The sequence below is a fragment of the Xenopus laevis genome, chromosome 9_10L (assembly GCF_017654675.1).
Source record: "Xenopus laevis strain J_2021 chromosome 9_10L, Xenopus_laevis_v10.1, whole genome shotgun sequence".
In the NCBI taxonomy this organism is placed as follows: Eukaryota; Metazoa; Chordata; class Amphibia; order Anura; family Pipidae; genus Xenopus; species Xenopus laevis.
The window spans coordinates 134,174,235-134,201,065 of NC_054387.1; the positions used below are offsets into that span (position 1 = coordinate 134,174,235).

The window sequence follows — 26,831 nt, forward strand, 5'->3', positions numbered from 1 at the left end:
TTGTGGAACTTGGAAACATCCCAGGCACATGATTTGGAGAAAAGGAACATAAGAATATCCTGCTCTGCTCAAGATAACTCAGGAATACTCTTAGCTGTAAAGAAAACATTCTTTGCATAGAAAGTCATTTACCCATAGTAGTGCATTTTTTTCAATAGTTGGATCCCACATCGGTCTTCCTCAGCAGCTCACCATATAGCCAATCCTCCAGATTATTCTCTACTTCGTCCCACTCAGGGCTATAGAGCATGCAGTAACCCCACTGGTCACGCACTCGGGCATTGATGATGGCGTTGCACCTGAGAGACCGTGTGCAGCTTCTTAGGGTCGGCCTTCCCTGAGGCTACCCAGAAATCCTGTTCCTCTGGGGACAGCAAGGGTCTGGAATAAGAGGTAGATTGAAGTTTTGTCCTCAGCTTGGCATAGATCAGGGGTTTGAACATTTATGTATCCAGGCTCCACACATGCCATGGAGGAATCCACTGCGGACAAATCCTTGCCCTTCTGAACAGTGGCAGGCAAAGTAGAGGTGGTAGCCCCTTTCTTTGTTACAGCACGCCATCTCCCTCCGGAGAAGAGGGGGTCGCTTTATGAGGTCTGGAGGCAGAAACCGCCGACCCCAAAGACAGTCCATCTGTGTCTGTGGTGATTTTCTAACAGTTGATTTCTTGGGATCCAACAGTCATGGTGGCAGTATGGGCAGGTAGAATTGAAGGAGAACTAAAAATGAATATGGCTAAAAATGTCATATTTTATATTGTTGAACTTATTGCACGAGGCTAAAGTTTGAGCTTGTCAATAGCAGCAATGATCCAGGACTTCAAACTTGTCACAGGGGGTCACCATCTTGGAAAGTGTCTGTGACACTCACATGCTCAGTGGGCTCTGATTGGCTGTTGAGAAGCTAAGCTTAGGGCTCGTCACTAATTATCCAGCAGAAAATGAGCTTCCCTGGCTGTAATATAAGCTGATGCTACAGGTTTGCTGATTATTAAATTCTGATGCTAATTACACTGGTTTCTGTGCTGCCATGTAGTAATTATCTATATTAATTACTAATCAGCCTATATTGTGACATTTCTATTATATGTGTACTGAATATTGTGAGTGGGTCCCTAAGCTCAGAAAAGAAGATAGTAGTGATGTGTGGGCTGCCCCAATACCTGCGAGTCGGGCAGGTTCGGGCCTACCTCGCACCACCATTTTCGACCAGACACTGCCGACTTCCGCTTATATAGATGTCTGCTTCCCCGCCCCTTTTGTGACGTCATCGGTGGGGCAGGTCTATAAAACAAGGGGGAAGGTGGGCGCAGGGAAGGTGGGTGGGTTCGGGGTTTACCCAACCCACACATCACTAGAAGATGGGGAGCTACTGGGGCAGCTTTGGAGACACATAACTTTACTGCTAAATGGTTGTGGTTGCCTTGGGCTGGTACAGAAGCACAAAACATGAAAAAAAAAAAAAAAGACTTTTATTATACAATTATTTATGTTTGGGTCACAGGTACCCTTTAAAGGAGGAATCAACCTGTGGGGGAAAAAACACCCTGCCCCCCACCCCTCTGTAAGATGACTGGAGGATCGGTATTTCTACAGAGGCGCAGGTGGAGCAGTTTGCTGGTTTGTGCTAAATTACATGGAAATTGCTGATCTTCCAGTCAGCTTGCCAAGGACGCGTGGAACTTCGCTGGAAGAATCTGCACCGTGGGGTAAGTATAAAATATGGGGCATTTCTCCGGGGGGGGGGGGTAGTTAGCCTGTGGGAAAAGGGAGGGAGGTATACCAGGGGTGGGGGGTAGGGGTTTTTTCCCCACAGGTTGATTTCTCCTTTAAGGTAAAAGAACATGCAAAACATTTTCCCACATTCAGTAAAAATAAATATTTTAAATGAAGTCAATGGTTGAGTGACCTGCTAATGAGCAGCAAGTGTGGATTGCCCCGCATAAACTTCTCCCACATTCAGAACAACAGAATCCATAAAGCATTCCCCGCATTCACAACAAGAGTGAGGTTTCTTTCCCCGTGTGGGTTTTTCGGTGGCGATTAAGTGTCGAGGAATCTATGAAGCATTTCCCGCATTCACAACAAGAGTACGGTTTCTCCCCGGTGTGAACGCGCTGATGTAGGGAGAGATGAGTGCTCCGCACAAAGCATTTCCCGCATTCAGAACAAGAGAAAGGTTTCACCCCTGAGTGGATCTTTAGATGTGCTGCGAGGTACTTGCGCTTTGCAAAGCGTTTCCCACATTCATAACAGGAGAAGGGATTTCCGTCTAAGTGCGTCTTCTGATGTCTCTTAAGGCTGGGGCGTTGTGCAAAACATTTGCCACATTCAGAGCAACAATATGGCCTCTCCCCGGAGTGAATATTCCGATGTGCCTTAAGGGACGAGCGATGGTTAAAACATTTCCCACATTCGGAACAAGAAAATGAGATTCGTTTTTTAAGATGGGAAATAAGAGAATCATCAGAGAACAAGATTCTCTCTTGATTAACAAGGCCTGTTTTTTTACTAACACTTATAGGACACTCAGTGAATTTATACATTCTTTGAAATATAGAGACACTGGGCACGTCATTAGAGTTTTTATTCAGGCTGCCTTCCATGATAGGAGTAATTGTATCTGTTCCCTGTATCTGTTCTGTAAGTGGATTAATTCTGCAATCTGATTGGTTTCCTCCTTCCCATGAAGCCACTTCCTCTTTAATCCCATTGGCTGGTGGGGGCTGTTCCACTGGAGAAATTTCAGATTTTGTGAGATTTCCAATGGCACATAAATCTGCTCCTTCAGCCCCATTCTTTGTTGGTTCATTATTATAACATATTGTTCCTCCCAGATCAGCTGTAATATCTCTCTTATCTTCATATTCACAGTCTGGCAAAGACACAATAAAAAAGAGGGTGGCTGAAAAGTTTACAGTAATTACCCATTGGATTGCTCTATTAGCCCGCACCTTTGGTTGGGGATAACATTTTTACCCAACAGGTGCCCTTTAAATATGTGTCTAATGGGAATGCTAAGAAATACACACATAAGAAAAGCATAATATTTTGGTGACATTGTCTTTACAATCCAGGTTGGGAACTGAAGTTGCTGGGGAAGTGCCACAAGTGTGAATAGGAGAGACGGTTACAATGTGTGAGAATAAAGCAATCCTGCACCCATTACTCACCCAGTGGGCGGAGCTGCTGGGGCCCCTCCTCCTTCATCCCTTCCTCATAAAGGTCCTTGTTTCCTTTTATATAGTCCCACTCGTCCAAGGAAAAATAGATGGAAACATGATGAGTCCTTATGGCAACCTGTCACACACAATGTTCCAGTCATCCCCCAGCCAGAGAAAGGGATTATCATCCACTGTTACTAAACAATAAGGGGCCGCTGTACCCACCTCTCCAGTCAGCAGCTGGATGATGTTGGACATGAGTTCCAGGATCTTCTTGTCATTCTTGTTATTTTCCTTCTGTATGACGGAGCCAGGGGCATGCAGGGCCCCCCCATCATCTGACTTCTTCCTAGGGATGTAGTGCTAAATATTGAAAGGAAGAGAGAATGGTGTTTGAGCTGCAGAGAGACCCCCTTTGTACAGACAGACAGTCTCTTGTCAGTGTGCCAGTCACAGTGCCCCTCACCTCTCCAGTCAGCAGATAGATCATCTCCAGTGTCAGATTCACCATTCTCTCCTTCTTCCCCCGCTCCTCCTCCTCCTCATTGTTATCCTTCTTCTTCCCCTTCATCCCTGTGTCACTCGCTTCCTCCCACATTCCCATTGGCTCCTTGTGGGAGGGACTGACCTGGAAGTGGCCCTGGAATTAAGCAGTTAGAGATTGTTGTAATAAATAAGTTGGAACAGTGATCCACTCATTAAAAAAGTAGATGAATTTATATTATTATAAGGGATAAAGTAATTTGTTTCTCTAAAAAGAAAAATGCTGGGCCCCAGTGTGTGCGCAAGTTCCTTATGCGGCAGCCCCAGTGGGCCCTGAACCCCCCAGTCATATGCTGGAATAGGCTAACCTGCAGGAAGAGGTTTATTGGCAACAGGCAAAACAAAGAGATGAGTAGAGAACAATTGTGGAAGACAAGGCAGTGTGGATATAATGGAATGTGGAAGTCTCTTTTGATGTAAGACCCTCACTAGCATTGGCAACTTCAGGGATCTCGGAGATGATTTCAGCAAATAAATGTCTTATCTGTATCCAGGACACACTAAGATGCATATTTGACAGGAATATGGTTTTGCCTGAAGTGTGAAGCCTTGGATTCAAGGGTGGCTAAATCAGTTTTGGTGCTGTCATAATAGGGTGAACAGTCATCTCAGACCCAGTGGGTTGTGTATGTTAAAGGAGACCTATATGATAAATTAAAAAAACCCTAGGCAATTATAAGTAACATATGGTGTTGCTTTTACATGGTGCTAAAAATGAATATTATCTTTAAAAATAGTCCCTTTATTGGAGCTCCCTATGTTCTCTGGTCCCTGTCTGTGTTTCAAATGAGGGGTGGGCGTGTCCTAACGGTCCCTGCCAGAAGCACAGTAGGAGGGGGACAGCCAATCACAGCCCTGCAGTCACACAAGCACAGACAGGCTTCAGTTCCCTATCAGGTCCTGCTAGCTGCTGATTGGTTCCTGTCCTACAGTGCAGTGAGCTGAGTGCACAGCCTGGGAATTCAGGGAGCAGCAAGTGGAAGAGAAGGGAGGGATTATTAGGGTTTTTGCAGAAATATTCAATAAATCAGCCTGAAACACTACTTTTTTAAGCACAATTCTTCTATATCTAAATGAGTGTAATGCACTGGTACATTCTTATTTTTTACACAAAGCGTCTCCTTTAAGGGAGGCCTGGTGAAGCTGCAGGTGCCCTGATATAAGGCTGTGCCTCAGTATTCCAACAGACTACAACTCCCAGCAGCACAATCACTGGCCAGTCAGTGGGGCACAAGGGCATGTCCTGTCCATAACAACTGTCACCACCAAGCAATTGTTTCTAGTCACAGTGACTTCCGGGTGCTGCTGCTTGTTGCAAGGAGGAAGAGGAGGAGCATCAGTGAGCCGGTTCTGGGAATTAAGAGTCATCAGACTGTACTGAGCAGCCGCTATCCCCCGACTCCTCAAACACAAACGAGATCAGGAACAGATTTGTACCGTCACACGAACTACACACGCAGTGCCAACCAAACCTGATAGCGTCAGCGCAGCGTCTCTTCCTTGTTCACCTGCTCCTGATTCCCAGCTCTGTTAGTAAGGCGCGGAATAGTTCTGCTTCCTATGATTGTAAAAGGAGAGGCGGGACACGCTCACTCATTGGCTAAGAGTGCAGGGGTACATACACGCTCATTGGATAAGACGGAAGGGGCGGGATATAACATTTCATTGGTTAAGAGGGGAGATGCGGGATGGAGACTGCGTCGGTACGGCCTGGGGAGGCGTGGCAGCCAACTCTAGCAACGTGTAGCGCTGTTACTTATTGGCTGAGGGGAAATTCGCGCTTTGGGAAGCTGTAGCTATAGAGTGAATGAATTATTGGGCAGAAGGGAAGGACACCTGGCACCAGTGGCGTAACCATACACCTAAGGGCCCCGGTACAAAAATTTGTAACTGGGCCCCCCCACACCCATGTTGTGGGCAGGTAACATCAATTACTGATCTAATGTCATACAACTGAATTTAACAAGTTATTTTTAATTACTGAAACTGGTATACCTTTTTATGGCAAAGTATAACACAACTAAAATTTAATTTTTATAACTCTGTAATAGTATGTGAAAATAATCTGGCGCAGACCACAGTGATAACAAATCATGGAAACAAGAGACATTTTGTGAACATCTTTAGTGGTGGGCCAGATAGTACTTCTCAGTTACTTTTATGATAAAATAGAACTAAACGTTTTTACAACTCGCCCAGTACTTACAATACGAAATAAGCTGGGGGTGGGGGAATAAGGGTATGTAAAATTGAGGCTTCACTGTATATGGTGTTCTTGTATACAGAGCAAATATTATTACACATATTAATTTCATGTATAATACCAAAAACAATAGGAGCAAAGCAGACTAGGGCACAGGGCCACAACTATGTATACAGACATACAAACGCATAGCAGGATGGCACAATTGCACTGTTACACATTAATGGCAAGGAAAGGGTTAAACACCACAAGGCAGTGCAATAAATGTGATTGAGGTCTCACATTCTTTCTACACTGATAGTATGGGGGGGGGGGGAATCTGCGGTGCACAGTACAGGAATCACCATCCAGGAAATCAGGGCTGTAGACCATGTTCCCTGTGCAACTTTGTTGAACATTGTAGAAATGTGTGCACAGCACCATGGAATGCATATAAAAATAAATATATTTCACTAATTACTCTATTTTTAATGTTTATGGACTTCAACTGGACAGACAGAACATGTACAAATTCATAGTATATGTAAACATAGAGTGGATTCTGTATGGTAAATACAGTAGCACAGGGGAATGCCAATGCTGGCATTCACTTATGGGATCTCTCTTTACAGACTATGAGCAAACTTAGGGACTGTTCCTGCTGAATTGTGCTTAGTACAGGGAATACCTATGCTGCCATAGTTTTATGGTATCTCTCTGTACAGACTATGAGCAAACTTAGGGACTGTTCCTGCTGAATTGTGCTTAGTACAGGGGAATACCTATGCTGCCATAGTTTTATGGTATCTCTCTGTACAGACTATGAGCAAACTTAGGGACTGTTCCTGCTGAATTGTGCTTAGTACAGGGAATACCTATGCTGCCATAGTTTTATGGGATCTCTCTGTACAGACTATGAGCAAACTTAGGAGACTGTTCCTGTTGAATTGTGCTTAGTACAGGGAATACCTATGCTGCCATAGTTTTATGGGATCTCTCCGTACAGACTATGAGCAAACTAGGGGGCAGTTTCTGTTGAATTGACTAATGACAGCAAGGAAAGAGTTAATGTTGTGACTATAGGGAACAGTGCAACTAGTCAGATCCCTACAACAGTCTTGATAAGGGTAGTGACAATGCTATCTAAATAAATAGTTCAAGCTAGTAAAAAAAACAAAAAAAACAAAGTCCTTACCAGGCAGTAAATTAGCTTTGCTGAGGCCTGAGACAGTGGGGGATGGGGGGGATCTGAAAAGTAGCCACTAGCCAGCCACCAAGCCACCGACTTGTCTTTAGCAAGTCCAGAGCCCATCTTCAAAAATAATTTTTTCCCTCCTTCATGAAAAGGAGTCTGTGAGGGCTGGAAATTCAGATCAGTCAGTGGCAGAAAGTCTGTCATTTGATTGATGCGGCACTCGGCTCTTCTGCTGTTCTTGCTCTCCCCCCTGCAGCCTGGACACCGGAAGAGCAGAAGCAGGAGAGATCGGAGCCAGACCAGCAAACTGCTGTGTGCGCTCAAAAAAGAACTTTGTGCGTGTCAGTTAACATTGGTGGGGGAAACGATTACAAACTAGCTGGTCCTGGCTGCTGCTGCTGACTGCTGTGGAGTACAGGAATCTGACCATCCACAATCCTGCCTGTCAGCCGAGTCCTGACCTGGACGCATCAACTTAAACTAGCGGCGCCTATTTCCCTGCCTACCATTGGATGTCGGGTAGTTGATGATACGCAGCGCACGTACTAGCTCCAACCCGCACCCCTTAGCTGCAAGGCAGTTCAGTCGATTTAAAAAAAAAAAACAACTTATTTTGGCTGTTTATTTTCTTCCCAGGACACGGGCCCCTTCAGGGGTGCAGGGGCCAGGGGCCCCGGTGCGGTCGCACCGTTTGCACCCCTGATAGTTACACCACTGCCTGGCACCAATGGTTTTTTGAATGTGTAGGACACGCCTCCCAACATTTCAGAAACGGACTGAGGGACAAAGAGATTTGCAGTGTGGATAGCGGCTCAATATTTCTGACCACGCCCATTGTGTGGCCACACCCCCAAATTACCATGTTGGCAGGTTATGAAAGTCTGAACACATTTGTGTGTTTTTTTTTTGTTTTATTACAGTTTTGCTAATGAATTGTCTTTTATGCTGTGAGTCTGGCTACTTAGCTCACAAAAGAATATCAAGTATCTATTCTGGGCTCTCTGCCAAGACCCAATTAAGTTAGATCCTTTGTATTTGTTTCTGGCTGTTCAGGGCAGCAGATCAAAGAGAAACCCAGGACAGCGGGTTGACCTGTCAATAGCGGGACTTTCCCACTCAAAACGGGACAGTTGGGAGGTTTGCTTTAAGCTGTGAGTCTTAGTTCTCCCAAGAGAAAACTGTTACTAAAGTATCTAAGTATCTATTCTGACCTCTCTGTCAAAAGCCAATTAAATTAGAAACGTTGTATCTTTTTCTGGCTGTTCAGTGCAGGAGATCAAAGAAAAAATCGGGACATTTCAGTACAAATGCGGGACTGCAGGTTGAGTTGTCAAAAGCAGCACTGTCCCGCTCAAAACAGGCCATGTGACTAGTGATGTGTGAGCCAGGCCAAAACCCGTGGGTTTGGCCGGCTACCACAAAAACTGTTTGGGTTGAGCGTTCCCTCCCGCTCTCCCTGCCCCTTTCATTGCATCACCACTGGGTGGGCGCAGGTCTATAAATAGAGGGGACAGAGTGGGTTGGGAGAGTGCGAGTGAAGGGCTAGTTGAGGGAAAAGTCCACCCACACATCACTACTGGCCCCCAGTAGGTAAGCAGGGTATGGGGGCAGGCGAGGCCCTGCTATTTCTGATGGCGGCTCTGGGTTAGTCCCACCTAGATCATTTTCACTGATTTATCAAAAGGTTCTCCAAACCCTTTGTTAGTAGCACTGGGCCATTCCCCTTCCTGTTGTAGTGGCTGTAGTTGCAAAGGAACTGTGATTAAATTGGACCTGACAAAAGAAAACGAGTGTGTGTTGTATATTGTGAATCACACCCGGCCCATTGTAGACAGTGGTATACATCACAATTTGTGGGCCCAGGTGCACACGCCCCAGACCTTCAGCTGAGGGAGCAAACACTAGGAAACTAGTGATGTGCAGGCTGGCCCGACACCAGTGGCATACAAGTGAAAATAATGCATATTACTATTATTAACATGTATTTTTGGAGCAGCAACATAATCTGCAGCGCTGTACAATAACTGGGTTTATACAAAAAAAATACTGAATTACATACATAGTGACCAATACATAAGGTTAAGAGGGCCCTGCCAAAAGAGCTGACAATCTAGACATGTATATAGTTTATTCATGGCCTGACCCATTTTTGCAAATAAAGCTTTTGTTTTATTATTACTAACAAATGTATGTTAGTAATAATAATTACCACTTGCAGCTAAAGAAGAAGTCAGGGCATAAGAATCTACAGCAGAGTTTAAAAATGGGCTCATTGGCTTCTTTCAGCTCTTTAAACATTACATTTTTAATGTAATGTAAACAAACATTACATTTTTTAATGACATATGAAAGCCAGCTAGTGACCTTTTACAGCATTACATGTGTGATAGAGTGACCACAGAAATTGGTAAAAAGATGTGTTTAGCCTTCTCCACAGTGATTGAGATATTCTCCAGGAATGGAGTTAATAAACAGAGCGTGGTAGGTAGGAGCCAGACACTCCATTCCCCAAATTCAGTACGGTTTTTTTGGCACACAGGAAGGCTGTCCAGTAGAAAGGGTATATAAAGGAGAACTAAAACCCTAAAAATTAATATGGCTAAAAATGGCATATGTTATATAGTGAATTTATTGCACGAGGCTAAAGTTTGAGCTTGTCAATAGCAGCAATGATCCAGGACTTCAAACTTGTCACAGGGGGTCACCATCTTGGAAAGTGTCTGTGACACTCACATGCTCAGTGGGCTCTGATTGGCTGTTGAGAAGCTAAGCTTAGGGCTCGTCACTAATTATCCAGCAGAAAATGAGCTTCCCTGGCTGTAATATAAGCTGATGCTACAGGTTTGCTGATTATTCAATTCTGATGCTAATTGCACTGGTTTCTGTGCTGCCATGTAGTAATTATGTGTATTAATTACTAATCAGCCTTATATTGTGACATTTCTATTCTATGAGGCACATTTACTAAGGGTCTAAGTGAATTTTCAAATTCAAAAACTTCGAATTTTTATGTAATTTTTGGGTACTTCGACCATCGAATAGGTCAAATTCGACTTTGACTCGAATTGGAAAAACTTTGAATATTCGACCATTCGAAAATCAAAGTACTGTCTCTTTAAAAAACTTCGACACTTCGCCACCTCAAACCTGCCAAATTGCTATGTTAGCCTATGGGGACCTCCTAGAACCTATATAGCCAACATTTGGCTAAGTTTTTAGAAGTCAAAGGTTTTTTTTTTGAAAATCATTCGATTTGGACGATTTCTACGATGGATTGAACGATTTTAATTCGATCGAAAACTGCTAAATTTAATCCAAAAAAAAACTTTGACTATCGAATTTTTTTTAATTTGATGGTCTAATTTTCGAAGTTTCAGCACTTCGGAATTCGACCCTTAGTAAACGTGCCCCTACGTGTACTGTATATTGTGAGTGGGTCCCTAAGCTCAGTAAGTAGCAGCACAGAACATTTGCAGTGAATCAGCAGAAAAGAAAATGGGGAGCTACTGGGGCATCTTTGGAGACACAGTTCTTTGCTGATAAAGGGCTGTGGTTGCCTTGAGCTGGTACAGAAGCACAAAACATAATGTACAACATTTCTAGCTACTTCTTTAGTTAGGCTTTAAGGGTAATTGTACTGTTAGGGAGTGTTTTTCAGCAGAGCACAGCAGGTAGGAGACCTGGCTTTGTTGGTAACTCCCAGAGGATCTGGGGTGCTGCCTGTGTCTGCACAAAGCAGAAGTTGACCTGGACCATGAGCTGGTCGAGGTTCTGGATTGAGAGTCTGGGTAAGACTGTGAGTAAAGCCAGAAGATTGAACTATTAGAAGTCCTGTGAGTAGAGGGGAGAGCACCAACCTGTGTTTTTCTGGTAGTCCACAAGAGACCCATTCAAGGTTAGGGACTTCTTCAATTGCAGGGTTTTAGTTTAAAGGGATTCTGTCATCGGAAAACATGTTTTTTTCAAAACACATCAGTTAATAGTGCACTGAAATAATGCACTGAAATCCATTTCTCAAAGAGCAAACAGTTTTTTTTATATTCAATTTTGAAATCTGACATGGGGCTAGACATATTGTCAATTTCCCAGCTGCCCCAGGTCATGTGACTTGTGACTGCACTTTAGGAGAGAAATGCTTTCTGGCAAGCTGTTATTTCTCCTTCTCAATGTGTCAGGGAGCCGGGTGCTCCCTCCAGGGAGGTTGTCTGGATCAAGGAGGAAGCCCTCTTGAGGGAACAAGGTCGCGGTATCCAAAGGGTTAAACGGAGAATAGTCAGGATCAGGCAAGAGTTCACAGGCAGGCAGAATACAATCAAAGTCCAAAGTCCAGGCAAAGGGTCAGGATACAAGGCAGGAACAATATTAGGCAATAAGGCACACAGGGAACCCAGGATATGCTTCAGGAAAGTAATCCTATTCTTGGGCGCCATTCTGGCGTCTAGTTGGAGTTTTTATTTTCAAATTTGGCGCCATTCTGACGTCATTGACGCTCTTGCGCCGACGTCGGCGTGCTGACGTCATCGCCCGGCGCCGCTACCCACGTGGCGGCCTCACGGGGGGCCTCTGGACCACCAGGACTTGGCTTCTGGGGAAACTTGGAATGGAACTCCCTCACCAGACGAGGAGCGTGAACATCACGGTGTCCTTCCCAGGAGCATTCTTCAGGGCCAAAGCCCTTCCACTGAATGAGGTACTGAAGGGACCCTCTGGAGATTCTGGAGTCTAGGATTTTCTCCACCTCGTACTCGAGTTGACCCTCCACTGAGATGGCAGGAGGAGGAGACTGACCGCCAGAGAACCGGTTGGTGATGGCGGGTTTCACCAGAGACACGTGGAACACGTTGGGGATTCTCATCTCTGGTGGAAGCTGGAGTCTGACAGCCACAGGGTTGATTATCTCCAAGATGGGAAATGGTCCCACGAATTTTGGACCCAACTTGGGAGATGGTATCTTCAACCGGATATTCCTGGAAGAGAGCCAGACATTATCACCCACCTTGTAGAGAGGAGAGGATCTTCGACGACGATCCGCGAAAGTCTTATGAACAAGAGCACTCTTCTCTAGGTTCAACTTGGTCGCAGCCCAAATAGCAGACATATGGGCTGCGGAGTCGTCAGCAGCCGGGACGTCAGATAGCACAAAGTCTTGGGGAAAAGCTTGAGGATGCTGACCATACACCGACATGAACGGAGACCTTCCTGTAGAGGAATGACAAGCATTATTATGAGCGAATTCCGCCCATGGGAGGAGATCAGACCAGTCATCCTGGCAGAGGGATACGTGGTTCCTCAGGAACTGCTCCAGGGCTTGGTTGACACGTTCAGCTGCCCCATTCGTTTGCGGGTGGTATGCAGATGAAAACTGAAGAACAATTCCCAGGTCTTTGCATAAGGAACGCCAGAACTTGGCAGTAAACTGGGTGCCTCTATCGGAGACGATCTCCACCGGGAAACCATGCAGGCGGAAGATGTACTGGATAAAAAGCTGGGACAACTCCACCGCAGAGGGCAACTTCTTCAGAGGGATGAAATGGGCCATTTTGGAGAAGCGATCAATAACAACCCAGATCACAGTATTCCCACCGGAGGGAGGAAGTTCGACAATAAAGTCCATAGAGAGGTGCGTCCATGGACGAGAGGGTACCGGCAAAGGCTGTAACAACCCACTGGGGCGGGAATGGCTAGGCTTAGAAGTGGCGCAGACATTACAAGCAGCCACAAAGTCCTTTACATCCTTGCGGATATCAGGCCACCAGACTAGGCGCCTCAAGAGTTCAAGGGTCTTAGCCGAACCAGGATGTCCAGCTTGCCTGGAGCAGTGGGTTTGTTGCAGGATGGCCAGGCGAAGTTCTGGAGGGACGAAGGCCATGCCAATCGGAGTATCTTGAGGAGCCGAGGACTGCCCAGCCAGAATCTGGTCGGCAAATTGGGGATACAGAGAGGCAATGATCTTGACTGGTGGAATGATTGGTTCCTGTCTCTCAGGGTCACGGTCCACCGGAGTGAAGCTACGAGACAAGGCGTCGGCCTTCAGATTTTTGGAACCTGGGCGATAAGTCAAAACAAAGTTAAATCGGGAAAAGAAAAGGGCCCACCTGGCTTGTCTGGGATTTAGCCTCTTGAGGGACTGTATGAACTCCAGATTCTTGTGATCAGTGAAAATCTGGACAGGAATTTCAGAACCCTCCAGGAGGTGACGCCATTCTTCAAGGGCAAGCTTGACTGCCAAGAGTTCTCGATTCCCGACGTCATAGTTCTGCTCTGCGGATGAGAACTTCTTGGAGAAAAACGCACAGGGGTGCAATTTTCCATCAGAGGAATGTCTCTGAGACAGGATAGCTCCGGCTCCGACTTCAGAAGCATCAACTTCGATGCAGAAGGGTAGTGCAGGATTGGGATGTCGAAGAACAGGAGCGGACGTGAAGGCCTCTTTCAAGGACTGAAAAGCTTCTATAGCAGATGGAGGCCACAGGCTGGGTTTACCCCCTTTTCGGATGAGGGCCAGGATAGGTGCAATGCGGGAAGAGAACCCCCGGATGAACTGTCGATAATAATTAGCAAATCCGATGAATCTCTGGATTGCTTTGGTACTCAGTGGGAGAGGCCACTCCTGGATGGCCGACACTTTCACGGGGTCCATCTCAAATCCCTCTGGAGAGATAATGTATCCTAGGAAGGGGATCTTGGATACCTCGAAAACACACTTCTCCAACTTGGCGAAGAGAGAGTTCTTCCTCAGACGAGAGAGTACCTCCTTCACCTGGGAGCGATGACTTTCAAGATCCTTGGAAAAGATCAGGATGTCGTCCAAGTATACGACTACGAACCTTCCTAGGAGATCTCGGAACACATCATTCACAAACTCCTGGAAGACGGCAGGGGCATTGCATAGGCCGAAGGGCATAACGAGATATTCATAGTGCCCATCCCGAGTGTTGAATGCCGTCTTCCATTCGTCACCCTCCCGGATGCGAATGAGGTTGTAGGCCCCCCGGAGATCCAACTTGGAGAAAATCTTGGCCCCTTTCAGCTGGTCAAAGAGCTCGGCAATCAGGGGCAGAGGGTATCTGTTTTTCACGGTGATCTTATTCAGACCCCGATAGTCTATACAAGGCCGAAGGCCTCCGTCCTTCTTCTCCACGAAGAAGAACCCAGCCCCTGCAGGAGAGGTAGAAGGGCGGATAAACCCCCGCTGGAGATTTTCTTGGATGTACTCCTTCATAGCGGTAGTCTCTGCAGGAGAGAGAGGGTAGGTGCGCCCTCTGGGGGGCATAGCTCCAGGCAGGAGTTCAACCGGACAGTCGTAGGAGCGATGTGGGGGAAGGAACTCTGCAGACTTTTTACAAAACACATCGGAAAATCCCTTGTAAGTGGAGGGCAAAGTCTTTAATTCCGCAGAGGAGACATTCACCTTCTCGAGGGGTTTTGGCGGAAGGCAATGTTGCAGGCAAAATAAACTCCAACGAGAGATCTGCCCAGTGGACCAGTCTATGGTGGGGTTATGCAGACGTAACCATGGAAGACCCAATATCACTGGAGTAGAAGGACAGGGGATGATGAAGAATGAAAGTTTTTCTTGATGCAGCGCCCCAACTTGTACAGATAGTTCCGCCGTGAACTTTGTGACGAATTCAAACTCCAGAGGTTTGTCATCTATGGCAGTAATTCGCAGGGGAGAAGACAATGGAAGCAGAGGAATCTTCATGCGTTCGGCAAAAAAGGCATCCATGAAATTGCCATCCGCTCCGGAGTCGAGGAAGGCCCTTTCGAAGATAGACTTACTTGCCAGGTGAATCTGCAAAGGAAGGAGAAGCCTGCGTGAATTTTTTTGATACTTCTCCAGAGAACCTCGAGTGATGCCCCCTACATAAGAAACCTGAGACATACCTCGGGGTACAAAACTCTTGGCTTTGGCAGGACAGGCGTTGGCAAAATGGGAATGCCCACCACAGTATAAACAGAGACCTGCCATACGTCTTCGGAGTCTTTCCTGCTCGGAGAGGCGAGTCTTTCCTACTTGCATGGGTTCCTCCAAGGGAGACGTCGACACATGGGTCACAGGAACAGCGGGTGTTTGCAGAATCGGCCTTTGAAAGCGAGGGGCCAACATGGGAGAAAATCGTCTACTGCGCTCTCTCTCCACCTGGTGCTCTCTGAGACGAGTGTCCACCTTAATGGATAGAGCGATCAACCCTTCCAGGGTGTCAGGAGTCTCTCTGGAGACGAGATCATCTTTGATGCGGATGGATAGGCCTTGGTAGTATACAGCCTTGTAAGCGTCATCACACCAGGAAGTCTCCGCCATCAGTGTTCGGAAGTCTATAGCATACTCATTGACACTGCGGCTTCCTTGCCGGAGCTGCAAGAGACGGGCAGGGGCGTTCGTAACCCGACCTGGAGCATCAAAGACTATACGAAAAGCTTGGAGAAAGTCTTTAACATCAAAAGTCAGCGGGGAATTCTTCTCCCAAAGAGACGTTGCCCACTCCAGTGGCTTGCCTTCCAATCGAGACATCACATACCCCACCTTGGAACGCTCGCTTGGAAACTGTGTGGGTTGGAACTCAAATTGAATTTGGCATTGCGTGGCAAATCCCCTGCAGGCTTGTGGGTCCCCACTGAAACGAGGGGGAGGTGGAATGCGAGGCTCACCTGTCGGGTAGCTTGTGTTCGTGGGGGCTGCCGCCATGGGGGGATCCCCAGTAGGTGGAGCAGTGGAGGACGCAGAAGGCACTTGAGCCAGCAGGACATCGAGTGCTTGCCCAATGCGAACCTGCTGGTTTTCGTAGTCCTCCATGCGGGATGCCAGTCCGCGGAGCGCTCGTCCGACATGAGGTGTGGCTTCCTCAGAAGGATCCATGGCCCAAGAATAATGTCAGGGAGCCGGGAGCTCCCTCCAGGGAGGTTGTCTGGATCAAGGAGGAAGCCCTCTTGAGGGAACAAGGTCGCGGTATCCAAAGGGTTAAACGGAGAATAGTCAGGATCAGGCAAGAGTTCACAGGCAGGCAGAATACAATCAAAGTCCAAAGTCCAGGCAAAGGGTCAGGATACAAGGCAGGAACAATATTAGGCAATAAGGCACACAGGGAACCCAGGATATGCTTCAGGAAAGTAATCCTATTCTTGGGCGCCATTCTGGCCTCTAGTTGGAGTTTTTATTTTCAAATTTGGCGCCATTCTGACGTCATTGACGCTCTTGCGCCGACGTCGGCGTGCTGACGTCATCGCCCGGCGCCGCTACCCACGTGGCGGCCATGGGCGCCGCCATTTTGGGAGCGACGCCGGCGAAGATGGACGCGCCGCCCGGAGCTCCTGGGCCTGCTCCGGGCGGCGATCGTTACACAATGTAACTGAATGTGTCTCAGTGGGACATGGGATTTTACTATTGAGTGTTGTTCTTAGATCTACCAGGCAGCTGCTATCTTGTGTTAGGGAGCTGTTATCTGGTTACCTTCCCATTGTTCTGTTGTTTGGCTGCTGGGGGAGAAAAGGGAGGGGTTGATATCACTCCAACTTGCAGTACAGCAGTAAAGAGTGATTGAAGTTTATCAGAGCACAAGTCACATGACTTGGGGCAGTTGGGAAATTGACAAAATGTCTAGCCCCATGTCAGATTTCAAAATTGAATATAAAAAAATCTGTTTGCTCTTTTGAGAAATGGATTTCAGTGCAGAATTCTGCTGGAGCAGCACTATTAACTGATTCATTTCTCATGACAGTATCCCTGTTTGTATGTTGCAATGCTCACCCCTGTGTATGATTAAGTAACTGTCATTTAAAAGCTGGAAAATAAACAGCTTTGTTTCTCTGAAGAAGTTTGTGTCCCTGTCTTTATGCTTTAGATCCTCTGCTTACCTGCCTACCATTAGCTAATTCCCCCAAAAATTGCAGTACAAGCAGCCAGCTTATCACCTATGAAATAACTCAATAATAAGTCTGTTGTGCAACACTGTTTCTACTACTGAATCAGTTGCTGCTGTGTAGCCCAACATTGTGCATTTCTCCAGCAATGCTCTACTATTTGAGTAGGATGCAGCTTGGTTACTCCCTCCCCAAATGTAAAGAAAGAACAAAATAAATCAGAACAAAAACCTTTGCACATATGAAATTGATTTATTTTAGTTATATTTTTCTTTCAAACCCTGTACTAAAAATAGAATACAAAGCAGTTTTTTTTTTTCATATTAAAAACTATATAGGCTTTTATATTTATAATTGTTTCCTACAAAAGCAAGTTGGGGGTCAGACACTATAGTGAACATATGAAACTTTTCATCTGTGGATTTTTTCGTGTGAAATAAGGCGGGACTGGCGTGTAAACCATTTCCCACACACAGAACAAGAGAAGGTTCTTTCTCCGGTGTGAATTCTCTGGTGCTCTGCTAGATTGGTTCGACGTGTAAAGCATTTTCCGCAATCTGAACAAAAGTATGGCTTTTCCCCCGTGTGAACTTTCAGATGCACGCTGAGGTCCGAGCGTTCTCTGAAGGATTTCCCGCATACAGAACAAGAGTACGGCTTCTCCCCGGTGTGAATTCTCTGGTGGACGGTGAGGCGCGAGCGACGGGCAAAACATTTACCACAGTCGGAGCAACTGAATGTTTTTTCCCCTGTGTGAATTAACTGATGAAGTGTCAGATGTGAGCGACGTGAAAAACACTTCCCACATTCAGAGCAAGAGTGCGGCTTTTCCCCGGTGTGAATTTTTTGATGCACGCTGAGATACCAGCGACGAGTAAAACATTTCCCACATTCCAAACATATAATGGGTTTGTCTCCCGTGTGAGTCTTCTGATGTTTACGGAGATCTGAGGCATGGGCGAAGCAGATCCCACACTCTGAACAAATACACGGCTGCTCTCCTGTGTGACTTTCCAGATGTTTAATAAGATCCTCATTTCTAGGAAAACCTTTGAGACATTCCGTGCAGTTATAGTGCTCCTTTAGGACATGTTCTCTTTCATAAGACATACTTGTGTCTTTATTCAAGTTTGTCATATTTTCGTCCCACATCATTTCTGAAAATCTGTTATTCGGGTGGTTTCTGATAATAGGATTAGGGGTATCTGTTCCTTCTATATTTTCTGTAACCATAACAACATTGTAATCAGGGTGGTTTCTCCCTTCACATAAAGCTGATGCTTCTTTTATACCATTTGGTATATAATTAACTGCTGAGTCGTTATTTGGGCTGAACCGCATGCTAGGAGAAGGTGTGTCTGTTCCGTGTTTCTGTTCTGTAACTGTAATAATATTATAATCTGGATGGTTTCCCCGTTCAAATGAAGCAGGTGCCTTTTTAATAACATTTGATATGTAATTTGCTGCCAAGCTGTGGTCAACGATAGCAGTTTTTTCTGAAACGGTAATAATTCTGAAATCAGACACATTTTTTTCTTGATACGACACTGGTTCCTGTTTAATGCCATGTGATACATAATTAGTTGTTGGGTTGTTATTCAGGCTGCATCCCATGATAGGAGAAGATGTATCTGTTCCCTTTATCTGTTCTGTAAGTGGATTCATGCTGCAATCTGATTGGTTTCCCTCTTCATATGAAGCTGACTGCTCATTAATACCATTTAATATATAATTAGCTGCCAAGCTGTTATTCAGGCTGCATCCCATGATAGGAGTAGGTGTATCTGTTCCCTGTATCTGTTCTGTAAGTGGATTAATGCTGCAATCTGATTGGTTCCTCCTATCACATGAAGCCGCCTCCTCTTTGATCCCATTGGCTGGTGGGGGACATTTGAATGGGGAAATGTAAGCAATTTTGAGATCTCCATTTGCAGTAAAAACATTTTCTTCAACCAATACTTTGCTCATATTATTTTCTGTTAAAGATACAAGATAAGAAAGTAATGCAGAAGCTCTACAGTTTGTAGTATCAGCAATCTGGTTGCTAGGGGCCAGATTACCTTAGCAACCATGCAGTAATTTGAATAAGAGACTGGAATATGAATAGGAAAGCCTGAATACAAGATGAGGAATAAAAAGTAGCAATATCATTACATTTATAGCTTTACAGAGCATTTGTTTTTAGAAGGAGTCAGTGACTGACTGAGAGAGACATCTCGTCTGTTGTTTGCAGCTGGCCAAAGGCTGTTTGTCAGGTGAAGGAGAACAGGAGACAACGGTGGACACCTAACCTTGGGAAGTGCTACTCAGTCAGTACAAGATGCAGGGGAAAGGGGACCATCTTGGCAAGTTTCAGCTGAGAGCTGAAACAAACTAACTTATCTTGGCAAGCAGGTGAGGGGGGTGCAACGTAAGAACTGAGCGTCAGACACTACCAACGACCAGGCTAATTAAAAAGACAGATTTACTGCAATTGGTTATTTCATTTTAACTGCTGGCAGCTTAGAGGAAATGCCGGGCAGAGAGCCTGCCTAAAAGCCCCTGGGGAGAACACTACAGATTCTCAAAATGTTATGCCCTACAAAAAAGTACTCACCCGGTGGGCAGAGCTGCTGGGGATTGTTCTTTATCCCTTCCATGTTAATGTCCTTGTTTCTTTTTTTATACTGCCACTCCTGCAAGGAAAAATAGATGGAAACATGATCATTCCTTATGGCAACCTGTCACACACAATGTTCCAGTCATCCCCCAGCCAGAGAAAGGGATTATCATCCACTGTTACTAAACAATAAGGGGCCGCTGTACCCACCTCTCCAGTCAGCAGCTGGATGATGTTGGACATGAGTTCCAGGATCTTCTTGTCATTCTTGTTATTTTCCTTCTGTATGACGGAGCCAGGGGCATGCAGGGCCCCCCCATCATCTGACTTCTTCCTAGGGATGTAGTGCTAAATATTGAAAGGAAGAGAGAATGGTGTTTGAGCTGCAGAGAGACCCCCTTTGTACAGACAGACAGTCTCTTGTCAGTGTGCCAGTCACAGTGCCCCTCACCTCTCCAGTCAGCAGATAGATCATCTCCAGTGTCAGATTCACCATTCTCTCCTTCTTCCCCCGCTCCTCCTCCTCCTCATTTTTATCCTTCTTCTTCCCCTTCATCCCTGTGTCACTCGCTTCCTCCCACATTCCCATTGGCTCCTTGTGGGAGGGACTGAGCTGGAAGCACCAATCAAAACAGAAGGAAATATAAAAAATCAACAACAAATAACATAAAGCTATTGGGACAGACACAGAAGGGGATAATGGAGAGGCGAGAGAGTGACTTTTCTCTTTTATCCACACAGTGTGTCCTGCCAACCAAACCTGATAGTCTGTCCCTTACTGACCTGCTGCTGTTCCCCAGGACAAGAGCTGTGACAAGGTCTGTAGCCGTGAAGGAACAAAAACTTAATTCTGGCCAAATAGCCAATAGTGCGCATGCAACTAGACTTGATGAGAGAGTTAGTGCACACACCCTAACCCACTAGCAAGAGGGCGGTACAGATAACTGAAGAGAGCTCCGTACTTGTATATGTCACACTTACACTAACGTTACGATAGGGAACTGATAGCGCTACAGCTATTGGCCACGTGTGTGTAGGAAGCAAAAGGCGAAGGTGTCGCTCCTGAAAGGTTTCCGTCAAACCGTGCGGACCACCGATCACTCTTTTACGCGTGCGCACGGAACCAGTTCCTATTGGACAGTCGGAGTCTATCTGCCAGCTCAAATAGGATGCCTGGAATCCCTCAGAAACGCCACATGATGCCTTGGCTCGCTCATATTGGCTCACGGATTGCCATGGAAACAATCTCGGCTAAGGATGCTGACCAATGCAAAGCAAGCCTGGACAAAAGATCGTAGTGCGCCTGCGCTTTGGAGCTATTTGGGTAGCCAATGGGATTAAGAGCAGCGGTGCCAGGCAAAGTATTGAGAGCAGCTACCGGGGATTTTGCCGTTACTCGGTGCTGTAACCAGTGCGCGGGAAGGACTGAGGGGCCTCGGGTTGTTCCTGGGTAGGTGTTTAGCTTCTGGGCTTTGCTGGTGCCAGTTATGGCCTCACAATCTTTGTGCTTTATTGTTGGGGAGGGTTTATTGTTACACAAAAGAAATGTATAATGTGAGGTTTGGGCCAAATACTGATTGTACATTAAACCGAACAGAGGATCTCAGTCTGCTGCTGCTTGTGAGGTTTCTCTGCCTTCATTGATCACCTATACAATGTCTGTAACATCAGCTCAGACACTGGAGCCTTATAATGACTTGTGTGTGACTTCCAGGACTTGTCTGTTACTGCTGCTGCCTTTAACTGGAGTCTGAAAACTGGAACAACTCTCATTTGTATGATTAGTCCTTAATCTCACGTCACACTTATATTCTGCTTCTATAACTGCACCCAGAATAGCAAATCTCTTCGTAAACTTATTGGAAATAACTTTCCTACAGGGACCAGATTGTACAGACATTTTATAGGACAATATATAGATGTGACCCTTTCATTTACTTCAGGGGTATTGATTGGATAAACACTTTATAGAAATGTGTAAGTGCTTAATTCCAGGGTCACTTCCAGCTCAGTCCCTCCCACAAGGAGCCAATGGGAATGTGGGAGGAAGCGAGTGACACAGGGATGAAGGGGAAGAAGAAGGATAAAAATGAGGAGGAGGAGGAGCGGGGGAAGAAGGAGAGAATGGTGAATCTGACACTGGAGATGATCTATCTGCTGACTGGAGAGGTGAGGGGCACTGTGACTGGCACACTGACAAGAGACTGTCTGTCTGTACAAAGGGGGTCTCTCTGCAGCTCAAACACCATTCTCTCTTCCTTTCAATATTTAGCACTACATCCCTAGGAAGAAGTCAGATGATGGGGGGGCCCTGCATGCCCCTGGCTCCGTCATACAGAAGGAAAATAACAAGAATGACAAGAAGATCCTGGAACTCATGTCCAACATCATCCAGCTGCTGACTGGAGAGGTGGGTACAGCGGCCCCTTATTGTTTAGTAACAGTGGATGATAATCCCTTTCTCTGGCTGGGGGATGACTGGAACATTGTGTGTGACAGGTTGCCATAAGGACTCATCATGTTTCCATCTATTTTTCTTTACAGGAGTGGGACTATATAGGAAAGAAGAAGAATAATCGCCAATCCCCTTCACTGGGTGAGTAATGTTGGCATGTCATTATAATCTATACTTAATTAACATAACCAGTAAAAGGGCCTCCTAGTAACAATACTAGCATGATGTATCCCTCTAGAGATCAAATTCAACTATCTTGGCTGTGTGCATAACAATTCAATATGAATATATAAATTAAAAAAAATAAATAAATAAAAAAAAAAAAAAAAAAATATATATATATATATATATATATATATATATATATATATACATATATATACATATATACATACAAAGATGATCGGAGCACTTTCAGGATTTAGTATTTAATCAACAGGATTTTATTTATATCAACGTTGCGATCCCTCACATGGATCTTCGTCATGAATAGAGACACAAACATTTTTGATTGTGTCTCTACTCCTGAAAGAATCCTGCAGATGAAATACTAAATCCTGAGAGTGCCACGATCGCCTGTGTATATCTCCATATCCTGTTTGCAGGCACCCGAGTCGTAACAGTGGTAACGATATATATGTACATAACACAGCGCCTTCTGTTGGGGAATAACAAATATTGTCAAAAGTACCTAATAATGGGCATTCGTAATACATTCATAATACATAATTTTATATTCAAGAGAACAGAAAAAAAACTAAATATACAAAAAAAACAAAATGATAGCAAAAAAATCAAAAGAACATAAAAAATAATGAATGATCCAATAGCTGTGTTTTGAACCTTTATATATGGACACTCTAGATACTGTTTTTTTCACCCTCTGATTTAGTGTGGAAACGCGTCAGGCGGAACATGCTGTGTGTTTTTTAATATGGGTGAATACAGATATATGATTTTAAACAATCAATCAATCAACTGATCCAGAAAAATAGTTCTTATGCTGACATTGGTTTCAGGGGCATTTCAGAGCTAGGCAGTGTTCCCACTGATTTCTAGAAGGGCTGTGTGGATGTTTTTGACATAACAGCATCTATACAGCTATTTCACTGAATATGTGTATTCTCAGTTTAGTTAAAAATGCTGCATCTCTAATGTTGTTTGCTACAAATACTAATGTAAATGCTCTCCACATATACACGCCACTATAAATCTGCAAGTCTGAATGGACACTTTCTTATTCTGTTACATTATATACTGACAAATGAATATTTCTCTGTTAAAAATGACAAAGTGTAAATGTATCAAACCAGTAAAGCCAGGGGGAATAACTCCATCAGGATGATTTTCCATGCTTCTTTCTTTGGTAGAACGGGAATGCAGAGATAAAGTTAATCTGCAATCAAGGTTCTTTTCTAAAGATGACACAAGCTGTAGTTTGGCTGAAGATTCCTTTTTTTGTGAAGACAAAAATCTCACAAACACTTCTTGGGCTGAACAGTCCCCACCAGAGAATGCTCTTAAGGAAGAGTCCGCCTTATGTGAAGGGGAAGACCACCCAGACTGCAGCATTAATCTACTTACAGAACAGATACAGGGAACAGATGCACCAACTCTTATCACTGGATACAGCCTGAATGACAGCTTGGCAGATAATTATATATCAGTAGCTGTTAAAGACGAGCCAACTTCATGCGAAGAGAGTAACCAATCAGATTGCAGCATTAATCCACTTACAGAACAGATACAGGGAACAGATACACACACTCCTATCATGGAATACAGCCTGAATAACAGCTTGGCAGATAATTATATATTAAATGGTATAAAGGTGGAGTCGGTTACATGGGAAGAAGAAAACCAATCAGAAGACAGCAATAATTCAGGTACAGAACAGATAAAGGGAGTGCATGCATCTACTTCTCTCATGGGTTGCAGCTTGCTAGATAGAAATAGCACATATATGGCTGAGTTTCACAATAAATCCTTGCATACCTCTGAGCTATCAAGAGAAACATTACAGGTGACCTATAACTGCAGAGAGTGCAATAAAGATTTCAGTACTAAGAGCAGTCTTGCTCGGCATCAGAGAGCTCACACAGGGGCAAAACCTTTTTCTTGCTCTGACTGTGGGAAATGTTTTAAACGTGTCGCACATCTTGAGCGACATAAGAGAACTCACACAGGAGAGAAGCCATTCTCTTGTACCCAGTGTGGTAAATGTTTTACACGCCACACACAGCTGACTGCGCATACCAGACTTCACACGGGAGAGAAACCATTTTCTTGCTCTGAATGTGGAAAAAGTTTTATTCTTCACTCGCAGCTCAAGGTACATTGCCGAATCCACACAGGAGAGAAGCCTTTTTCTTGTTCTGAATGTGGGAAATGTTTTGCGTTAGCCTCTCAGCTCAAAGTGCACGGCAGAAGTCACTCAGGAGAGAAACCATTTACTTGCTCTGAATGTGGCAAAGGTTTTTCACAGAGCTCAGCCCTGAAAGTACATGTCAGAATCCACTCGGAAGAGAAAACATTCTCTTGTTCTGTGTGTGGGAAATGTTTTAAACATCGGTCAAATCTTCTTATACATCTTAGAATTCACGCTGGAGATATGCCGTTTTCTTGTTCCGAATGTGGGAAATGCTTCATACATCGCTCGCACCTTAAACTTCATGAAACAATTCACACCGGAGGAAAGCAGTTAACTTGTTCCGACTGTGGGAAATCTTTTGCCTATCTCTCAGATCTTAATTTTCATCGCAGAATCCACACAAGAGAGAATTTATTTACTTGTGCAGAATGTGGCAAATGCTTCACACGCCGCTCACTTCTTAATGTGCATAGCCGAATTCACACAGGGGAGAAACCATTTGCCTGTACTCAGTGCGGAGAGTGCTTTAGATATCGCTCACAGCTCAACGTACACCAAAAAATTCATCAGTGAAATTTAAAGAATTTTTGTGGTGCCAGTCCATTTACTAGAAGAGTTATTCTGCAATACACTTAAATAATAGCATGCCAGTTTATTTAAATATAACTTATAATTTTGGAAGGATTCTTCATGTTCCAGGGGAATGTAAGGTCAAATAAGTAAAAGAATGAGTGAGTTACGAGAATTGATCAGCATGAAATAATTGAGTTGTGTGATCAGTAAGAAGTGATAAAACAGTTAGTAGATTGAGTTGCTACAGTTGAAATTATTGAGTTGTTGGGTTCAGTCTGTATGTATGTATAACTATTTGTAAAGTGCTGTTAAAGAGCCACAGCACTGTACAGTGCATAAATGTACAATATATATAAAAGTATACACAGGGAAGACAAATCACATAATAAATATATACAGAATCATAGGACAAAGAGCTTAAGTGCTATGTGGTAAGATAGTGGTAAGGAGGTTCCTGCCCCATAGAGCTTACAGTCTAAGTGGATGAGAGGCTAACATACAGGAACAAATTGGAGATGAAAAAGTGCACAAGGTAAGACATAGTCAGTAGGCACAGGACTAGGCTAATGGTCTAGTGATCCAAAAGGTAGACTCTGTTTTTTCTTGAAGGGATTGAGAGAGGATTCCTTACGGAGGAATTCAGGGATGGAAGTCCAGAAATAAGGAGCAGCAAGATAGAAGGGTTTGAGACGAGAGGTGGCAGTGGATGCGGATGGTGCGAAGAGAAGGTGGCTGTGAGAGGACGACCAGGGGGCAAATTCCCTAAGAATCGTAGTTGCGCCAGGCGCAAATTCGCTGCACTTCGCCATGCGTAGTTTCGCCAGCGCTCTGCAAATTCACTAAAATCCGAAGTTGCGCACAGGGGTAGCGTAAGTTTGCGAAGTTGCGCTAGCGTTAATTCGCCAAGTGAAGTTTCGCTAGCGATGGTTAATTTGCATACGGCACCAAATTCAAATTTCAATGGAGGAATACGTATCAGCACTACAAATGTATAGAAAACCTTCAAATCATCAAATAAAAATTTTATTTTGCCCTACACATGTGCCCACTGTCTAGTTAAGGCGCCATGAGTTAGGAAATGTAGGGGGGAAGGAGGGGAGCCCCAATTTTTTTTTCGATCTTATCACCCATAATATAGAAAACACGCCAGCATTTTTTGGGAGTTAGAAAAATTTTTCACTTTTTTTGAAGCAATCCCTATCTACTCTATTGCGCTTCGCCTGGTCTGAGGTGGCGAAGGAAGTCTAGCGTAAAAGGTGGCGTTCAGAACAATGCGCACGTTAGTGAATTTGCGTAGTTTCGTTCGCTGCGCAAATTCGCCAGGCGTAAGGGTGCGAAGTAACACTAGCGAAATTACGCCAGCGTCCGTTAGTGAATTTGACGCTAGCGTTCGGCACTTCGGCGCTTAGTGTATTTGCCCCCAGGAGCGTACAGTGAGACAAGAGAAGAAATGTAGTGAGGAGCAGAGGAGTGAAGGGTCTTTGAATGTTAGCAGAAGGGTTTTATATGCTATGGATTTTAGTTGGGGTTGAGCAGGTTCCCTTTAAGGCAAGAGCAGACGTCTGCTGCAATCTGACTTTTTTTGCACTTTGCCCACTTCATGGGGAATTGTGTGAATAGCCACAGGCCTCTGTGTTTTGTTCCAGAGAGTAGAGATGTGCTGACTGTTATTTTAATCTAGCGGGACCCTGTGTTAGGCTGTGCTGAATTCTAAAGGACGGCAGGAGGAGGCAGGTAGATCTCATCCCCTCCCGCCTCTAACTTGTGCTTCATGTGCAAGTTGGGGAGTGCAAAGAGTGCAGCCTGCATCTGGGCTCTGTCCTTACTCCTGTGAAAAGCTATAGGCTTTGGCCTGTAAATTATTCTGAATGTGAAAAGCATTGCTGTA

General features: G+C 44.9%; 2 protein-coding genes and 1 long non-coding RNA gene across 3 annotated transcripts in view; 1 reads left to right on the forward strand and 2 right to left on the reverse strand.

The window, feature by feature from the left end:
• The window catches only part of LOC108703757 (oocyte zinc finger protein XlCOF8.4-like), a 30,321-nt gene extending 10,521 nt beyond the window's left edge, over positions 1-19,800 (reverse strand). The window contains exons 1-5 of the mRNA XM_018240054.2: positions 19,755-19,800; positions 19,542-19,620; positions 17,367-18,921; positions 2,095-2,301; positions 300-381 (exon numbers count right to left, since the gene is read on the reverse strand). Coding sequence (XP_018095543.2) covers positions 300-381; positions 2,095-2,301; positions 17,367-18,921; positions 19,542-19,620; positions 19,755-19,787 — 1,956 coding nt within the window. The 5' untranslated portion in view covers positions 19,788-19,800. The remainder of the gene's footprint in view (positions 1-299; positions 382-2,094; positions 2,302-17,366; positions 18,922-19,541; positions 19,621-19,754) is intronic.
• On the reverse strand, positions 3,713-5,300 carry LOC108703810. Its single transcript, XR_001933497.2, has 2 exons — positions 5,180-5,300; positions 3,713-3,804 (listed from the first exon to the last, which is right to left on the reverse strand). It is a non-coding gene; the product is annotated as an uncharacterized LOC108703810 (long non-coding RNA).
• Positions 19,801-21,899: 2,099 nt separating the features above from the next.
• On the forward strand, positions 21,900-25,333 carry LOC108703775 (zinc finger protein OZF). The gene is made up of 3 exons (XM_018240083.2): positions 21,900-21,954; positions 22,089-22,140; positions 23,370-25,333. Exons 1-3 carry the CDS (start codon positions 21,922-21,924, stop codon positions 24,941-24,943), a joined length of 1,659 nt encoding a protein of 552 aa, XP_018095572.2. The 5' UTR covers positions 21,900-21,921; the 3' UTR covers positions 24,944-25,333.
• The last annotated feature ends 1,498 nt before the right edge of the window (positions 25,334-26,831 follow it).

Bases quoted from the DNA above. Each gene is read 5' to 3' on its own strand.
- LOC108703775 (XM_018240083.2), top strand. From the start codon at position 21,922: ATGTCCAACATCATCCAGCTGCTGACTGGAGAG. The intron at 21,955-22,088 runs GTGGGTACAGCG...TTTTCTTTACAG, and splicing joins TCCAGCTGCTGACTGGAGAG to GAGTGGGACTATATAGGAAA. The intron at 22,141-23,369 runs GTGAGTAATGTT...TTTCTTTGGTAG, and splicing joins TCGCCAATCCCCTTCACTGG to AACGGGAATGCAGAGATAAA.